Source organism: Thamnophis elegans, chromosome Z, assembly GCF_009769535.1.
Source record: "Thamnophis elegans isolate rThaEle1 chromosome Z, rThaEle1.pri, whole genome shotgun sequence".
NCBI classification, from domain to species: domain Eukaryota; kingdom Metazoa; phylum Chordata; class Lepidosauria; order Squamata; family Colubridae; genus Thamnophis; species Thamnophis elegans.
The window spans coordinates 120,439,066-120,451,485 of record NC_045558.1 but is presented as its reverse complement, the minus strand read 5'-3'; the positions used below and the strand labels follow the sequence as shown (position 1 = coordinate 120,451,485).

At 43.3% G+C, this 12,420-nt stretch overlaps 1 protein-coding gene across 1 annotated transcript in view; it reads right to left on the bottom strand.

Annotated features, from left to right (window-relative positions):
• The window catches only part of LOC116521112 (C-Jun-amino-terminal kinase-interacting protein 3-like), a 34,200-nt gene extending 23,215 nt beyond the window's left edge, over positions 1-10,985 (bottom strand). The window contains exons 1-7 of the mRNA XM_032235783.1: positions 10,192-10,985; positions 7,324-7,444; positions 5,878-5,948; positions 5,686-5,774; positions 3,253-3,331; positions 3,003-3,114; positions 483-567 (exon numbers count right to left, since the gene is read on the bottom strand). Of these exons, the coding sequence (XP_032091674.1) occupies positions 483-567; positions 3,003-3,114; positions 3,253-3,331; positions 5,686-5,774; positions 5,878-5,948; positions 7,324-7,444; positions 10,192-10,491 (857 nt within the window). The 5' untranslated portion in view covers positions 10,492-10,985. The remainder of the gene's footprint in view (positions 1-482; positions 568-3,002; positions 3,115-3,252; positions 3,332-5,685; positions 5,775-5,877; positions 5,949-7,323; positions 7,445-10,191) is intronic.
• Between the last annotated feature and the right edge of the window lie 1,435 nt (positions 10,986-12,420).

Genomic DNA, 12,420 nt, shown 5'->3' with positions numbered 1-12,420 from the left:
AGGTCCCTGAAGGCTCCAGAGGGCTAAAACTGCCCCTATGAGCAGATTCTGTTCTTGAACTTCCGGTTTTCCCATAGGGCCAGTTTTTTGTGCTCCGGAGGCTTCAGGGAAGCTCCTGAAGCCTCCGGAGAGCATCTGGGATTGGGGGAAGGTTGTTTTTGCCCTCCCAAGGCTTCTATAAAGTCTCTGGAGCCTGGAGAGAGCGAAAAAAGCATGCAAAAAATGAGGGGAAGCACTGGTCATGCACGCATGCATGCTGGGGATCACACATTGCATTATGGGTGCGGCATGCTCGCGTGCAACCACCCTGCACTCCCCCCCCCTTTGGCACGTGAGCCAAAAAAGGTTCGCCATCACTGATCTAGGTGGTTTTTTAAAAAAATTCCACTGGAGAAGTATCCCTAGTCTGGTGTATATTAATTATAGTGGTCCAATTTGTGCTTTCCACTTATAAGTGTAATTAATGAATACATTTTCCTTACCTGTTTTGCATTTGGGGGTCAGATTTGAGTTCTGGAGTAGAGCTTAAAAGTTCATCCAAATCAAACCCAGGTTGACTAGGAGAAGCTGATGAGAAAAGAAAGGGAAAATCACAAATATATTATTATTCTTGACTCTTATTATCTCCCCTTGCCCAGATTTTTAGGACAGAGTCCAAATCTTGGCAACTTTAAGATGTGTGGACTTCAACTCCCAGAATTCCCCACCGAGAATGAATTCCTAGATTTACTTTTAAGTAAGGATCTGTACAGGTAATCCTCAACCTATAATCTTTCGTTTAGTGACTGTTCGAAATTACCGTGGCACTGAAAAGGTGACTTATGAGACTTTTCACATTTATGACTATTGAAGCATCCCCATGGTCACATGATTAAAATTCAGATGCTTGGTAACTGGTGCACATTTATGACAGTTGCAGTATCTTGGGATCAAGGGGACCGTCTGACAAGCAAAGTCAATGGGAAAGCCAGATTCACTTTACAACTGTGCTACTAACTTAACAACTGCAGTGATTCACTTAACAAGTGTGGCAAGAAAGGTAGCAAAATAGGGCAAAACAGACTTAACAACTGTCTCGCTTAGCTACGGATATTTTGGGCTCAACTATTATGGTAAGTTGAGAACTACCTGTAAAAATATTCCATCCAACCCTCTTGCTTTCATTTGTATGAGCCTTTAGCCAGAGAGAGAGAGAGAGAGAGAGAGAGAGAGATATTTGGCAGGCATCCCACAATGGTTTCCAACCTAAACTTACACAGCCCATTCTATCACTTCAGAACTCTATTATCCACACTGCAAGCAATTCAAATCTGGCATGTGTGACTTCCAATAGCAATAGCACTGAGACTTATATATCGCTTCACATTGCTTTACGGCCCCCTCTAAGCGGTTTAGAGTCAGCATATTGCCCCCAACAATCTGGAGCCTCATTTTATCGACCTCAGAAGGATGGAAGGCTGAGTCAACCTTGAGCTGCTCAGAACTGAACTCCTGGAGTGAGCAATGAGATAGCCTGCAGTACTGCATTCTAACACTGCACTGACTTCGTTAAAGTCAGTGGAGCATAGAGAAAGCCGTAACTTCAGTTTTTGGCTGTTGTCGGAGCACAGGTGGAGAAGGACCTCTCTCAAGGCCCACTGAGAGATACAGTCAAGCAAATAAGAGCACAGTGTTATAGACTGGGGATCAGCAACTTAAACTCAAAGAGGCACATCTAGCTTGTGGACTATTATCCGCAGCCTTTGGCAATCAATTATTTCAGAAAATTTACCTGCCCCTTCCTTGCAGTTTGCTATTTGAGGGAAGGAGAAAAGAGAATACCAGAAAGAGAAAGCAGTGGGGGGGGGGAGGGAGAGAGGAAGAAGGTCAGAAAAAGAAAAAAAAGTGATATTGGTATTTATTTATTCATTCATTATCTTGCCTTTTATTGTTTTTATAAATAACTCAGGGCGCTGAACATACCTAATTTTCCTTTCTCCTCCTATTCCCCCCCCCCCCCAAAAAAAAACCCAGCAAGATGCATTGGACTGAGAGAGAGAGACTGGTCCAGCCAGCTTTCATTTTAAAGTAGGACTAGAACTCACCGTCTCCTGGTTTCTAGCCTGGTGCCTAGATCAAATTGGCTCTTGGTGTTAAGGCTGACACAGAGTTTCAGACCTCGTTATTCTCTGAGCCTCCAGCACATGATTCCTGAGCTAAAGTAATACCATCAGGAAAAAAATGTTGGCCCCAGCATCCCTAGAAGGTTCCACCACAAAACCGCGTTCGACTAAAGCGCGTTCGACGAAACGGCGTAGCTGACGTCATCAACAGGGCGACAACAGCGCGGAGACAGAAGCACGCTGTAAACGCTAAACCTAAAATTAACCCCTAAACCTAAATCTAACCCCCCTAAACCTAATCCTAACCCTAAACCTAACCCTTAACCTAACCCTAAACCTAACCCTTAACCTAACCCTAAACCTAATCCTAACCCTTAACCTAACCCTAAACCTAACCCTAACCCTTAACCTAACCCTAAACCTAACCCTAACTCTTAACCTAACCCTAAAGCTAACCCTAAAGCTAACCCTAAACCTAACCCTTACCTTAACTTGAATCAGCTTGCTTTCAAAGCGCTATTTAAAGCGCCCTTCTTTCTCCGCGCTCACTGTTGTCGCCCTGTTGATGACGTCAGCGACGCGGTTTAATCGGGCGCGGCTTAGTCGAGCGCGGTTTTGTCGTGCCACGTCCCTAGAAATCCACAAATCCATCATGTAGGATTAAAAGCATTTAGGCAAGAAACTAGAAAACCATGAATTTTTAGTCCTGCCTTAGGGACAAAATCCCAGTGAGTGACTTTGGGCTAGTTACTTTCTCTCAACCTTAGGAAGAAGAAAGTAGTGAACAAGCGCTCATGAAAAAATATTGCCAAGAAAGCCACAGGGACCTGTCTTAATCTACTCTAGTTTGGGATTAAAACTGATCCTACCAAAGAGAGAAAGAGAAAATCTCCTTCATACCATCCTTTCCTGGCTGAATGTCCATTTCCTGTGCCAAGGGAAACACATTTCTTTCTGCAACCTTCTGGGGCGTTTTCTCTGAATGAGAAAGTTCGTTCATTTCTCCATGTTCCTAAAAAGATCCAGCAGATTGAGAGCAAAAACAGAATTTGTTTTATGGCTTCCCTTAATAAATACCCTTCCTTCTCACTGGTCTTCTCAGCCATCACTGTGGCCATCAGAGTTTAACCCCTCACCGGAATCCACCTACCATTGAGGACTTAGGAGGCTTTAAGTCTGAGGGACTTGATAGAAACTGTGGAGGTACACGAACTGGTGGAGGCTTCGGCCTGTGCATTGAGGGAGAAAGAAGAAAAAGATCTTGATTTTCTCATGTCTGTCTTGGTCTGTTTAAATGTCTTGGAAAGTTTCGATCAGTCAGTGCCATTTCTTATACTTTTCACTCTACTTAAAAGCAGTAGGGTTTTTTTAATGGGGTGGAGTTGTGGGCGACTGAATAGAGCTGAGCATTTACTGGCTGGATGCTTTTCCTGACATCTAGGCAGCAGATATTTTCTCTCTGCACCCTCGAAAGCAGGTAGTTAAACTACTCTAATTATATGCAATTAAAATAGGCACACATTATTCCTTGCCTCCTCCCCCCCCCAAAAAAACCCATTTTTAAAGGGGCACTAATATATGTCCGTGAAGAGTCTCAATTACCCAGGTCATGGTTGTCCCAAAGGTGCTTTTTACAAAAGGCAACTGGACTTGGTTCCCCCCCCCCCCCCGCCTCCTTTGAAAATTTCCTGTTTCTCATCCAAGAAGCTTCTTCAGTTCTGACTTGTGGGGAATGGAAGGATTTGAATTCTTTGCAGTCATCTGCAAAGTGCTAACGACCAAGATGCCTGCAAAAATATAAATCCATCCATTCCCCAACAGTCAGTTAGAATCGAAGAAGCTTCTTGGAAGAGACGCAAAATGTTTTCTAAGGAAAAAAAGAAAGTCCAGTTGCCTTTTGGAAAAAACACCTTTGGGGTACCAATATAATACACTGAATAAAAACAGAAAGATGAATAGTTTATTGCTGTTGTTAATAGCCTGGGAGACTTATTTGTTATCCTTTTAAAAGGCAAGAGAAGGCAAACTAGCCAGATTTGAATGAAATACAGTAAACCTGTCACAAAATAGGGCTTTCTCTGCAGTGCTCTGCATGATTTCTGAAGGTAGTTAAAGGACTCAGTGGCAATCTAGCTCTACCCAGTCTTTTGGGAACAACTAATTGTCATAGCTGTGGAGGAGGTAAATGTCAGTGCGTGCACATACACACACACACATACACACACACACAGCTAACTAATCTTGAATATGTGCAAACTGTTGCCTATGTGCTACAGGCCACAGTTCAAAGCTGCCTTTATTTCAATATGCTAATGCGGGACAACCACAGAGATCTTTCCTTCCATTGCAACAGTGGTGGATTGGCTCCTGTGGTATGAGGATAACTGGGACACCCTTCAACTCCCCATCTTCTCAGAATTAGCAATAGCAATAGCAGTTAGACTTATATACCGCTTCATAGGGCTTTCAACCCTCTCTAAGCGGTTTACAGAGTCAGCATATTGACCCCAACAATCCGGGTCCTCATTTTACCCACCTCGGAAGGATGGAAGGCTGAGTCAACCTTGAGCCGGTGAGATTTGAACAGCCGAACTGCAGTCAGCTGAAGTAGTCTGTAGTGCTGCATTTAACCACTGTGCCACCTCGGCTCTTCACCCAGTCATTGTGGAATTTCAAATTATTGGTTTATATTTTAATTTGTTACAGGTAGTTCTCAACTTACAACCATAACAAAGCCTACCGATTTCGGTCATAAGCCGTGTTGGTCATCATGTGACGGACCTGATTTTATGAACATTGTTCACTTAGGGGGATATTTTTGCTGGAAACCAAAAGAAGGGTTCTGGCAAAAGCATTGTAAAAGCCATGTGACCATGTGATGCTGCAAACAGCCGTAAATGCGGGCCAGTTGCCGAGCACCAAAATGTGCTGAGGGAAGATGAGGTGGACTGCAGTAATAGGAACTTTGGAATTGGGTCGTAAATATCTTGGGGAGGGTGTCTGTCACAATTTTGAATGGTTGCTAAGTGAATGGTTGTAAGTTGAGGAGTAGGAAATCATTACTCAGAAACACACAATAAAGTCACACTTGTTGAAATGAGCCAGGATCATGGACCAAAATTTTCTTCTTTGACAATAAGAGAGACTCTACTCTTATCTAGAAGAGATTCTCTAGAAGATCCCAAATTTTCCCTTTCAGCAAAGGGTGGGGGGATCTAAAGCAAAAGGAAGTGGCTTTGGAGAAGGAGGGTGGGCATAGACACTGTCCTTGTTGATATCTTCTTAAGGAAATGGTATCTTTTCCTGAGCTGCACTTATCTTAGGAAAACACATGTTTGAATTAAGTACAACAAGCTTTTTTGAAATGAGCCCTATCAGTGCTTTCAGACCTCAAAAAATTTTTTCCCCCGGGAGCGCACAGCCACAATTCAAGAAAAGATGCCATAGCCTCTTAAAGGGTACTGACCTTACCTCACAACTTCTCCAGGCATCTTTTCTGCTTTGGTCCTAAAATCCTGCATGCGCACACACAGGCACACACACACACACACACACACACACTCCTCCCTCCCTCATTCCAAACCTTTTATCTTCTGTGGATGAAGTATTAGTTTGTCCTGGACCAGCTGATGCTGCTTTTTGTGATTTCAGTTCTTTGTAACTTTGCACCATCTGAAGGAAATAGAAGAGGAAGTGCAACAGTGGTTTGGCTTGGGAAGAGAAAGGGAAGTGAGGTGAGAAAGGCCACTGAAACACTACGATTGTTCAAAAGTACCTTTGTGTGGCTCTGATTGAGAATCGAAATCTCCTTGAGCAGTGAAGATTTTTGTTCCTCCAAGCCAGCCACTGTGAAGGAAGAGAATGGTGGGGGTTTTTTTTCTCACTAACAAGACCTTAAACCAACCTTAGCTTGGCTGTTTTCAAACATAATGCTAAGGTATTTCCCTTGTATTTTATTTGCACAGCTCAAGTGGGAAGCAGAGCAGGAAGGATCCATTTCCTGGAAGATTAACTCTGATGATCCAGTTCCAATAATCAGAAGTCTCCTGTGTGAAAATACCCTAATGTTGTAGATTCATGCAGAGAATGTTGAGGCTGTAATCCTACATCCATTTGGGAATCAATCTCATTTGAATGCAGAAAAGTCTATTTCAAAGAAGGAATTTATAGGATGGACTTATACAAATCTTTTCATTTTGTAAAGCAACAGAGACTTTTGCTTAGCAATGCTTTATGCTAAGTATACAGCACTTTTTTTCCCCCAAGGAAGAATGATTCTTCCAAAATCATGGGTGTTTTTATCTGTTCTATATTCTACGTAATCTGACAAGTATCGCTTGAGTGCAGTTGGATAGAAATATGAAAAATAAAATTGGGAACCGAAAAAATAAGACTAACTATAATTAAAATTAGCATAAAAAATAACCATCTGTATGTTCTGGAACTGATTTTTTGGGGGAAAAGCAATGTTAATAGAATATTCTCTTTTTTATGGTAATTCTTAAAAAGGCTATTTTGAGCAATGTGTGAAAAATACATAGATACAGTTAGGGATCATATATAATCCTGTTAAACAAAACCTTCACACAAAGGGAGGCAGTGAAGCAGTGAGTTAACATTTTGCCAAACAGCATTATTAAACTGTTTCCATAATAGAATATTTTATTAGATGTAAACTGAACAAATTATCAGGCTTATCTGCTAAACAGAAGCTAAAATCCAGCAAAACGGCATCATTTGAAATATTGTGATGGGCAATCAAATTCTCTTCATTGATCCAGCAGTTAAACCCTGTTCAGTTCAATGGCCTTCAACTCTCATCCCCAAAACTGCATAGCAGTTTAATCTATATTTCCTAATGATTTTGATGTACCTTGAAAAAAATGTTTATGCAATTTCTACTGACTCTTTTGTCTTACACCCAATCTTGGCTAACGAGATAGACCAGTCTAGCTAGAGTTGTCAAAAGTGGAGATGTGCAAGGGCACAGAATGGGGCATGCCCATTATGGGATGGGCATAGGAGGGACCGTATGTTCCTACAAGCAAAGATGAGAGAAAAGATACTAACCGGACGCCTGCTACTTGAATTTATTTTATCCATATTATGGCTAATCTACACCCTCAAGAGTCAAGGGAGGCTCATTACAGGTTGAGAGAGAATATGGAATGGTGGTACCTTGGCATCATACACAGATATTTGGCAAAATAACTATTCTTACCCTGATCTGCATAGCTTCGTGCTTTGCTGTCCAAGATTCGGCTCTGGCTCTCTAACTGGCTCACAGCTGTTGAATGCACTTTACGTTCCTGATCTATCACGTCCTCCAGTTCCATGAATCGCTAGGAAAGAGAATGCAAGAATCAACCCCTCTTCTTGTTACGGATCTAGTTGTTCTCTTTACTGTCTTCCAAGTTTTCTCCATCCCAAAGTGTTTCCTTCAGGCCGATTTCTTCTCTGCCCAAAACCTTTACTACTCCAGTTCAAATGCCCATCCACCATATCCAGTGTGAAATTATTGCCATTTATGCGTTAAGATTTATCTATCAGCATAAGGTTATTTCGTTGATCTAGGGACATTCTTTTCCTAATCAAGACAAACTTGAGCAGTTGTTGTTTTAGCAAAATAGGGGCCCAACATTACTTTAAAATTGTGAGCAGCACATAAAGAGAATGAATAAATTGCTGCTGAACCCAAAACTCAATAATAGTAGCCTCCTCTTTATGTTCCTAGTAACTGGATTACTGTAACACACTCTACATGGGGCTGCCCCTGAAGAGTGTTCGAAGACTGCAGCTGGTCCAGAATGCAGCCACGCGAGCGATAATGGGTGTACCTAGATACACCGATGTTACACCTATCCTCCGCGAGCTGCACTGGCTCCCCATTGGTCTCCGGACCCACTTCAAGGTGCTAGTCGTTACTTTTAAAGCCCTACATGGTATTGGACCTGGCTACCTGAGAGATCGCCTCCTGCCATTCACCTCCCAATGACCAATAAGATCGCACAGGTTGGGCCTCCTCCGGGTGCCATCGACCGGACAATGCCGGCTGGCGGCTCCCCGAGGGAGGGCCTTCTCTGTAGCTGCACCAGCCTTGTGGAACGAACTTCCCACAGAGATCTGGACCCTTACCACTCTCCCGGCCTTCTGTAAAGCAACCAAGACCTGGCTGTTCTGGCAGGCCTGGGGCTGTTGATTAATATCCAGCCCCACTTGATTGAATTAATGATAGATTAATTTTAATAATTGCATTTTTAAAATTTTTATATGTTTTTACTTTTGTTGTGAGCCGCCCAGAGTCCCAAGGGAGTGGGCGGCATACAAATCTTATTAAAGTAAAGTAAATGTATTGCCTCTGGTATTGGATTTAATAGAAAATAGCGCACCACCACCACCCCTCTCCCCCCCCCCCCCCTCTCTCTCTCACACACACACACACACAAACACCTACCTATGGATTTTGGCTCCTGGTGACTTATATGGATGCATACACACAATTTTCTTGGTATGATATGAAGGTAGCATTTTGGCTTCCCAATACAGCTTGAACATTAGTAATTGAGTAACTTTATCCTTCATGAAGCCACAAAATTCACCATCACATCTTGTTTATCTACACTTTTTTTTTATCCTTTTACCATTAGGGTCCATTGGCTCATCCTAGGTCTACTGAGAATTGAGAAAATCCTTATCTCCCTTTTCAACACAGAGCCTCATTTTATACACTTCATTTTCTCCATATTTGCCTCTTTTTTTGCCTAAACTAAAAAAAAAACCTCATCATTTTAATATTTTAAATTAAAAGACCTTTATGACTTGTGGTCTTCAACTCCCAGAATTCCTGAGCCAGCATGGATGGCTCAGGAATTCTGGGAGATGAAGTCCACGTGTCTTAAAAGGGCCATTGTTCTCCACCCACTTTAGAAGTAACTTGAGGCAATAGAATAGCACTTAAACTTATATATCACTTTACAGTGCTTTAGAGCCCTCTCTAAGTGGTTTCTTTACAGAGCCGTCTTCCGCCCTACATTAAAGCAGCAGTTGAGTTGTGAATTCAGAATTTTTACTCTGATACATATCACAGGTCATTAGCTCATATTGAACCCCGTGAAGTATCTTAATGAAAACTCAAAAAAAGGACAAAAGACAAAATATACACATTTTAAATCAGGAATCTGGAGAAAGTTTTTATGAATTGCAAGGGATCAACTGGTTCTGGATGGAATAAGGGTTGAAATGACAATGCTGTGGAAACATTAAAATGCTTCTAGAAAAACGTGGAGCACTGACAAATCGGGAGAATGAAAAATGTCAGAACAATTATGACTATGATATAGGGACAGGATCTAAGTGATAACCGGAAAGAGGTCTTATTGGGTGTGAGACTTTATCCAGGAGTAGAGTCTGACTCAGTGGTATCTCTAGAGAAAACTGCTCTTTGACCTGAACTATCAAACGTTATACGGGAATATCAGCAAACGTGGCATTTCACTCATATGGTGAAAAATGCCAGTATAAAACCTTCCAAGAGTCTATTTATGTCTATATTATCTTCTTTAACCACTTATTGTACTGACAATCTCTCTCATACCAGGACGGATTACTTGGCTCAGTAGGTTTTTCGTTGTTGTTGTTGTTGTTTTGGTCAAAAATTGCTGGGTATTAACAGAAGTGGACTTCAGCTTTCCTATTTAACAGGTGGCAGCATTAGCCACAAATAGTCACGACTGTCTGTCTGTCTTCAGAGCAGGATACATCTTGATTTGTGCTATGATTACACAAGCCTTCCTGAGAAAGCTTCATAGACCAGACAAGAAGATGAGAAAATTAAAAGTTTTTCGCGTTGTGGCTTGTCGGGCAGGAGAGCGCCCCTCCCGACTGCTAAGAAGGAGGAGGAGGAGGCAATCATCTTGCCCGACAGCTCCGGCTGGCACCAGTTGGCATCTAAGCTCTCTGATCAGGAATTGCAGGACCGCCCCCCCCTCTCTCTTTCTCTCCTTTGCCGTCGCCAGTTGAGACTTAAACCAAGGTCTGAAGATAGTTAAAGTTAGTCGACGCCGCCGACTGAGAGGAAGACGATACCCACCTCGTCTGCCCGCTTGCGCCCTGCCCGTTCGCGCTCGTATTGCTCCAGGAGCCGAAGTCGGTCATCGCGCAGCCGCTCCAGAGCCTGGTCGCGGTCTTTCACCTGCCCGCAAGCCGCCTGCAGGGCCTCCAGGACGGAAACCACCTGCGGCAGCAGCCCAGAGACAGCGGTAGGGCCATGGGCGCCCACCAGCCGCTCCAGTTCCCCGTACAAACCCCCGGCCATCACGGACACCAGCTCCTCGTAAGGCGCCGGGGTGGCATCCCCGTCTTCCCCGAAGGTCTCCTCGAGGTCACCCATGGCGAAATGCTCTAACCACTGCACTATCCAGTCTGGCACTGGGGACACAGGAGGTGCCTGGGCTCCTTGACTCTCCTGCTCCGATTTCCCGGATTCCTCTAAATTAGGGGAAACCCCTTCAATTTCCTGCCTACCTCCCCCCCCCCCCAAAAGCAGGCTACTTATACGATTGTTCCCCCGCTTTCTCCCCCGAGGAAGCAAGGGGTCGTAGCCTAGGACTCGATTCCCAATTTCCCTCCAGATCCAAGATACTATCCCCCTTGCTATAGGCAACTCTATATTCTGCCCCCTAGATCCATTCCCTTTCACTCCCTGGCTTCCACTTTCCGGATGTCTCACCACTAGGCAAAACTGTCTCTGGGGATCCAGAGGGTCTTTCCCTCTCCTCCTGTCCAATCCCCCTTCTGGCTCTTTCCCCGCCCGCCCCGCCGGCCCCTGGCCTGAACTTCTGATTCGCCTCCCTCCAGCGGCGGTCCCTGCGATCCAAAACTTCAAGTCACTTTCCAAGAAGAAAAGAGGGGCGGGCCCAGAAGCTCACAAGTCTACCAGTAGCGGGCGAGGAAAGCCCTAAGGCTGGCCAATGGCGCGCCCGCCTGCGGCCTGGTGGCCAATAGGACGCACGGAGGTGGGAGTGCTCCGGAGAAGGGCCGGCAAAAGGGGAAGATAGTATGTGTGAAGGTTCTGGCATCATATGATTCTTGGTCATGTGACCTGGAAAATCTGTCTGGGTGGAGAAGGGTGGAGAATTGCCGTGTGAGTCCCTGTTGACATGGGACGTGGGGTGGGGGGAGAATGGGGGTTTCAGGTGTGGGCACCGTCTTGGATAATATTAATACTGGGTTTTCCCAGTGGTGAATAATACGAGCTTGGTTTGAAACTCCCTGTTGCTTTACAAGTAGATTACCCTACTATTTAAAGATTTGGCTGCGTTGCTTTTGAGCCGCCCATTTTCCCAGCACGTGCATAAGTCTGTAGACTAGAGCAGAGTTTCCCAACTCTGGCAATTTTAAGCTGAGTTGGACTTCCAATTCCCAGGATTCCGCAGCTGGGGAATTCTCGGAGTTGAAGTCCACCCAGTTTAAAATTGTCCAGGTAGCGGAACACTGGCCTAAAGGTTTTCTTGGGTTGATTGCACAATATACGTTTTCATTTTTATATAGAAGATGTTAATTTGTTTTGTTTTGTTTTGAGACGGACAGTCTTTTAGAATGCAATTTTATGTACATTACCCAACAATAAACTCCACTAAATCTATGAAAATTACTTTATTAGTACATATAGAACTGTACCTAGCTTCATTAAACAGGTACTCTTATATTTAAATTTCCTTATGCTTTTAGTTTTTGGTGGTTCTATACTCTGCTACATCCACGTTTGATAGCAGCTAAGGGTAAGAAGCAGAGTGTTCTTGGTAGAACTGAGGTTCTGCTGTCTTTTGCACAATATCTTGCAGAATATTGTTAACATTGTAAAATACTTAACTTTCTGTATCTTTTAATATTGTCTCTGTGATGCTCTTTGTATGGCTGCTTAATTATAGAGCAATTATTGTTTTTTATTTTGTCTTGTTGCATTTTTAGAAATATTGCATGCCATTTTGATAAAAAACAGAATAAAGGACATAAAATGATAGGTAGGCAGGTGGGTGGGTGGGTGGGTGGGTGGGTGGGTGGGTGGGTGGGTGGATGGATGGATGGATGGACGGATGTATAGATAGATATAAAGTAGAGATAATTTAGATATGTTTTAACACATCTAATTGGGTTTGGGTGTTGTCAGTTAAAGACATACAACCTAAAGTTATACAGGATCTTATCATAAACAAAGAAAATCTTAGCATCTTTACTCAGAAATCATTTCCATAGCCATCTTTGGTAAAAAGGAATAACTACTATTAAATAATTTTCTTTCTGGCAGTAGCAAAGTAAT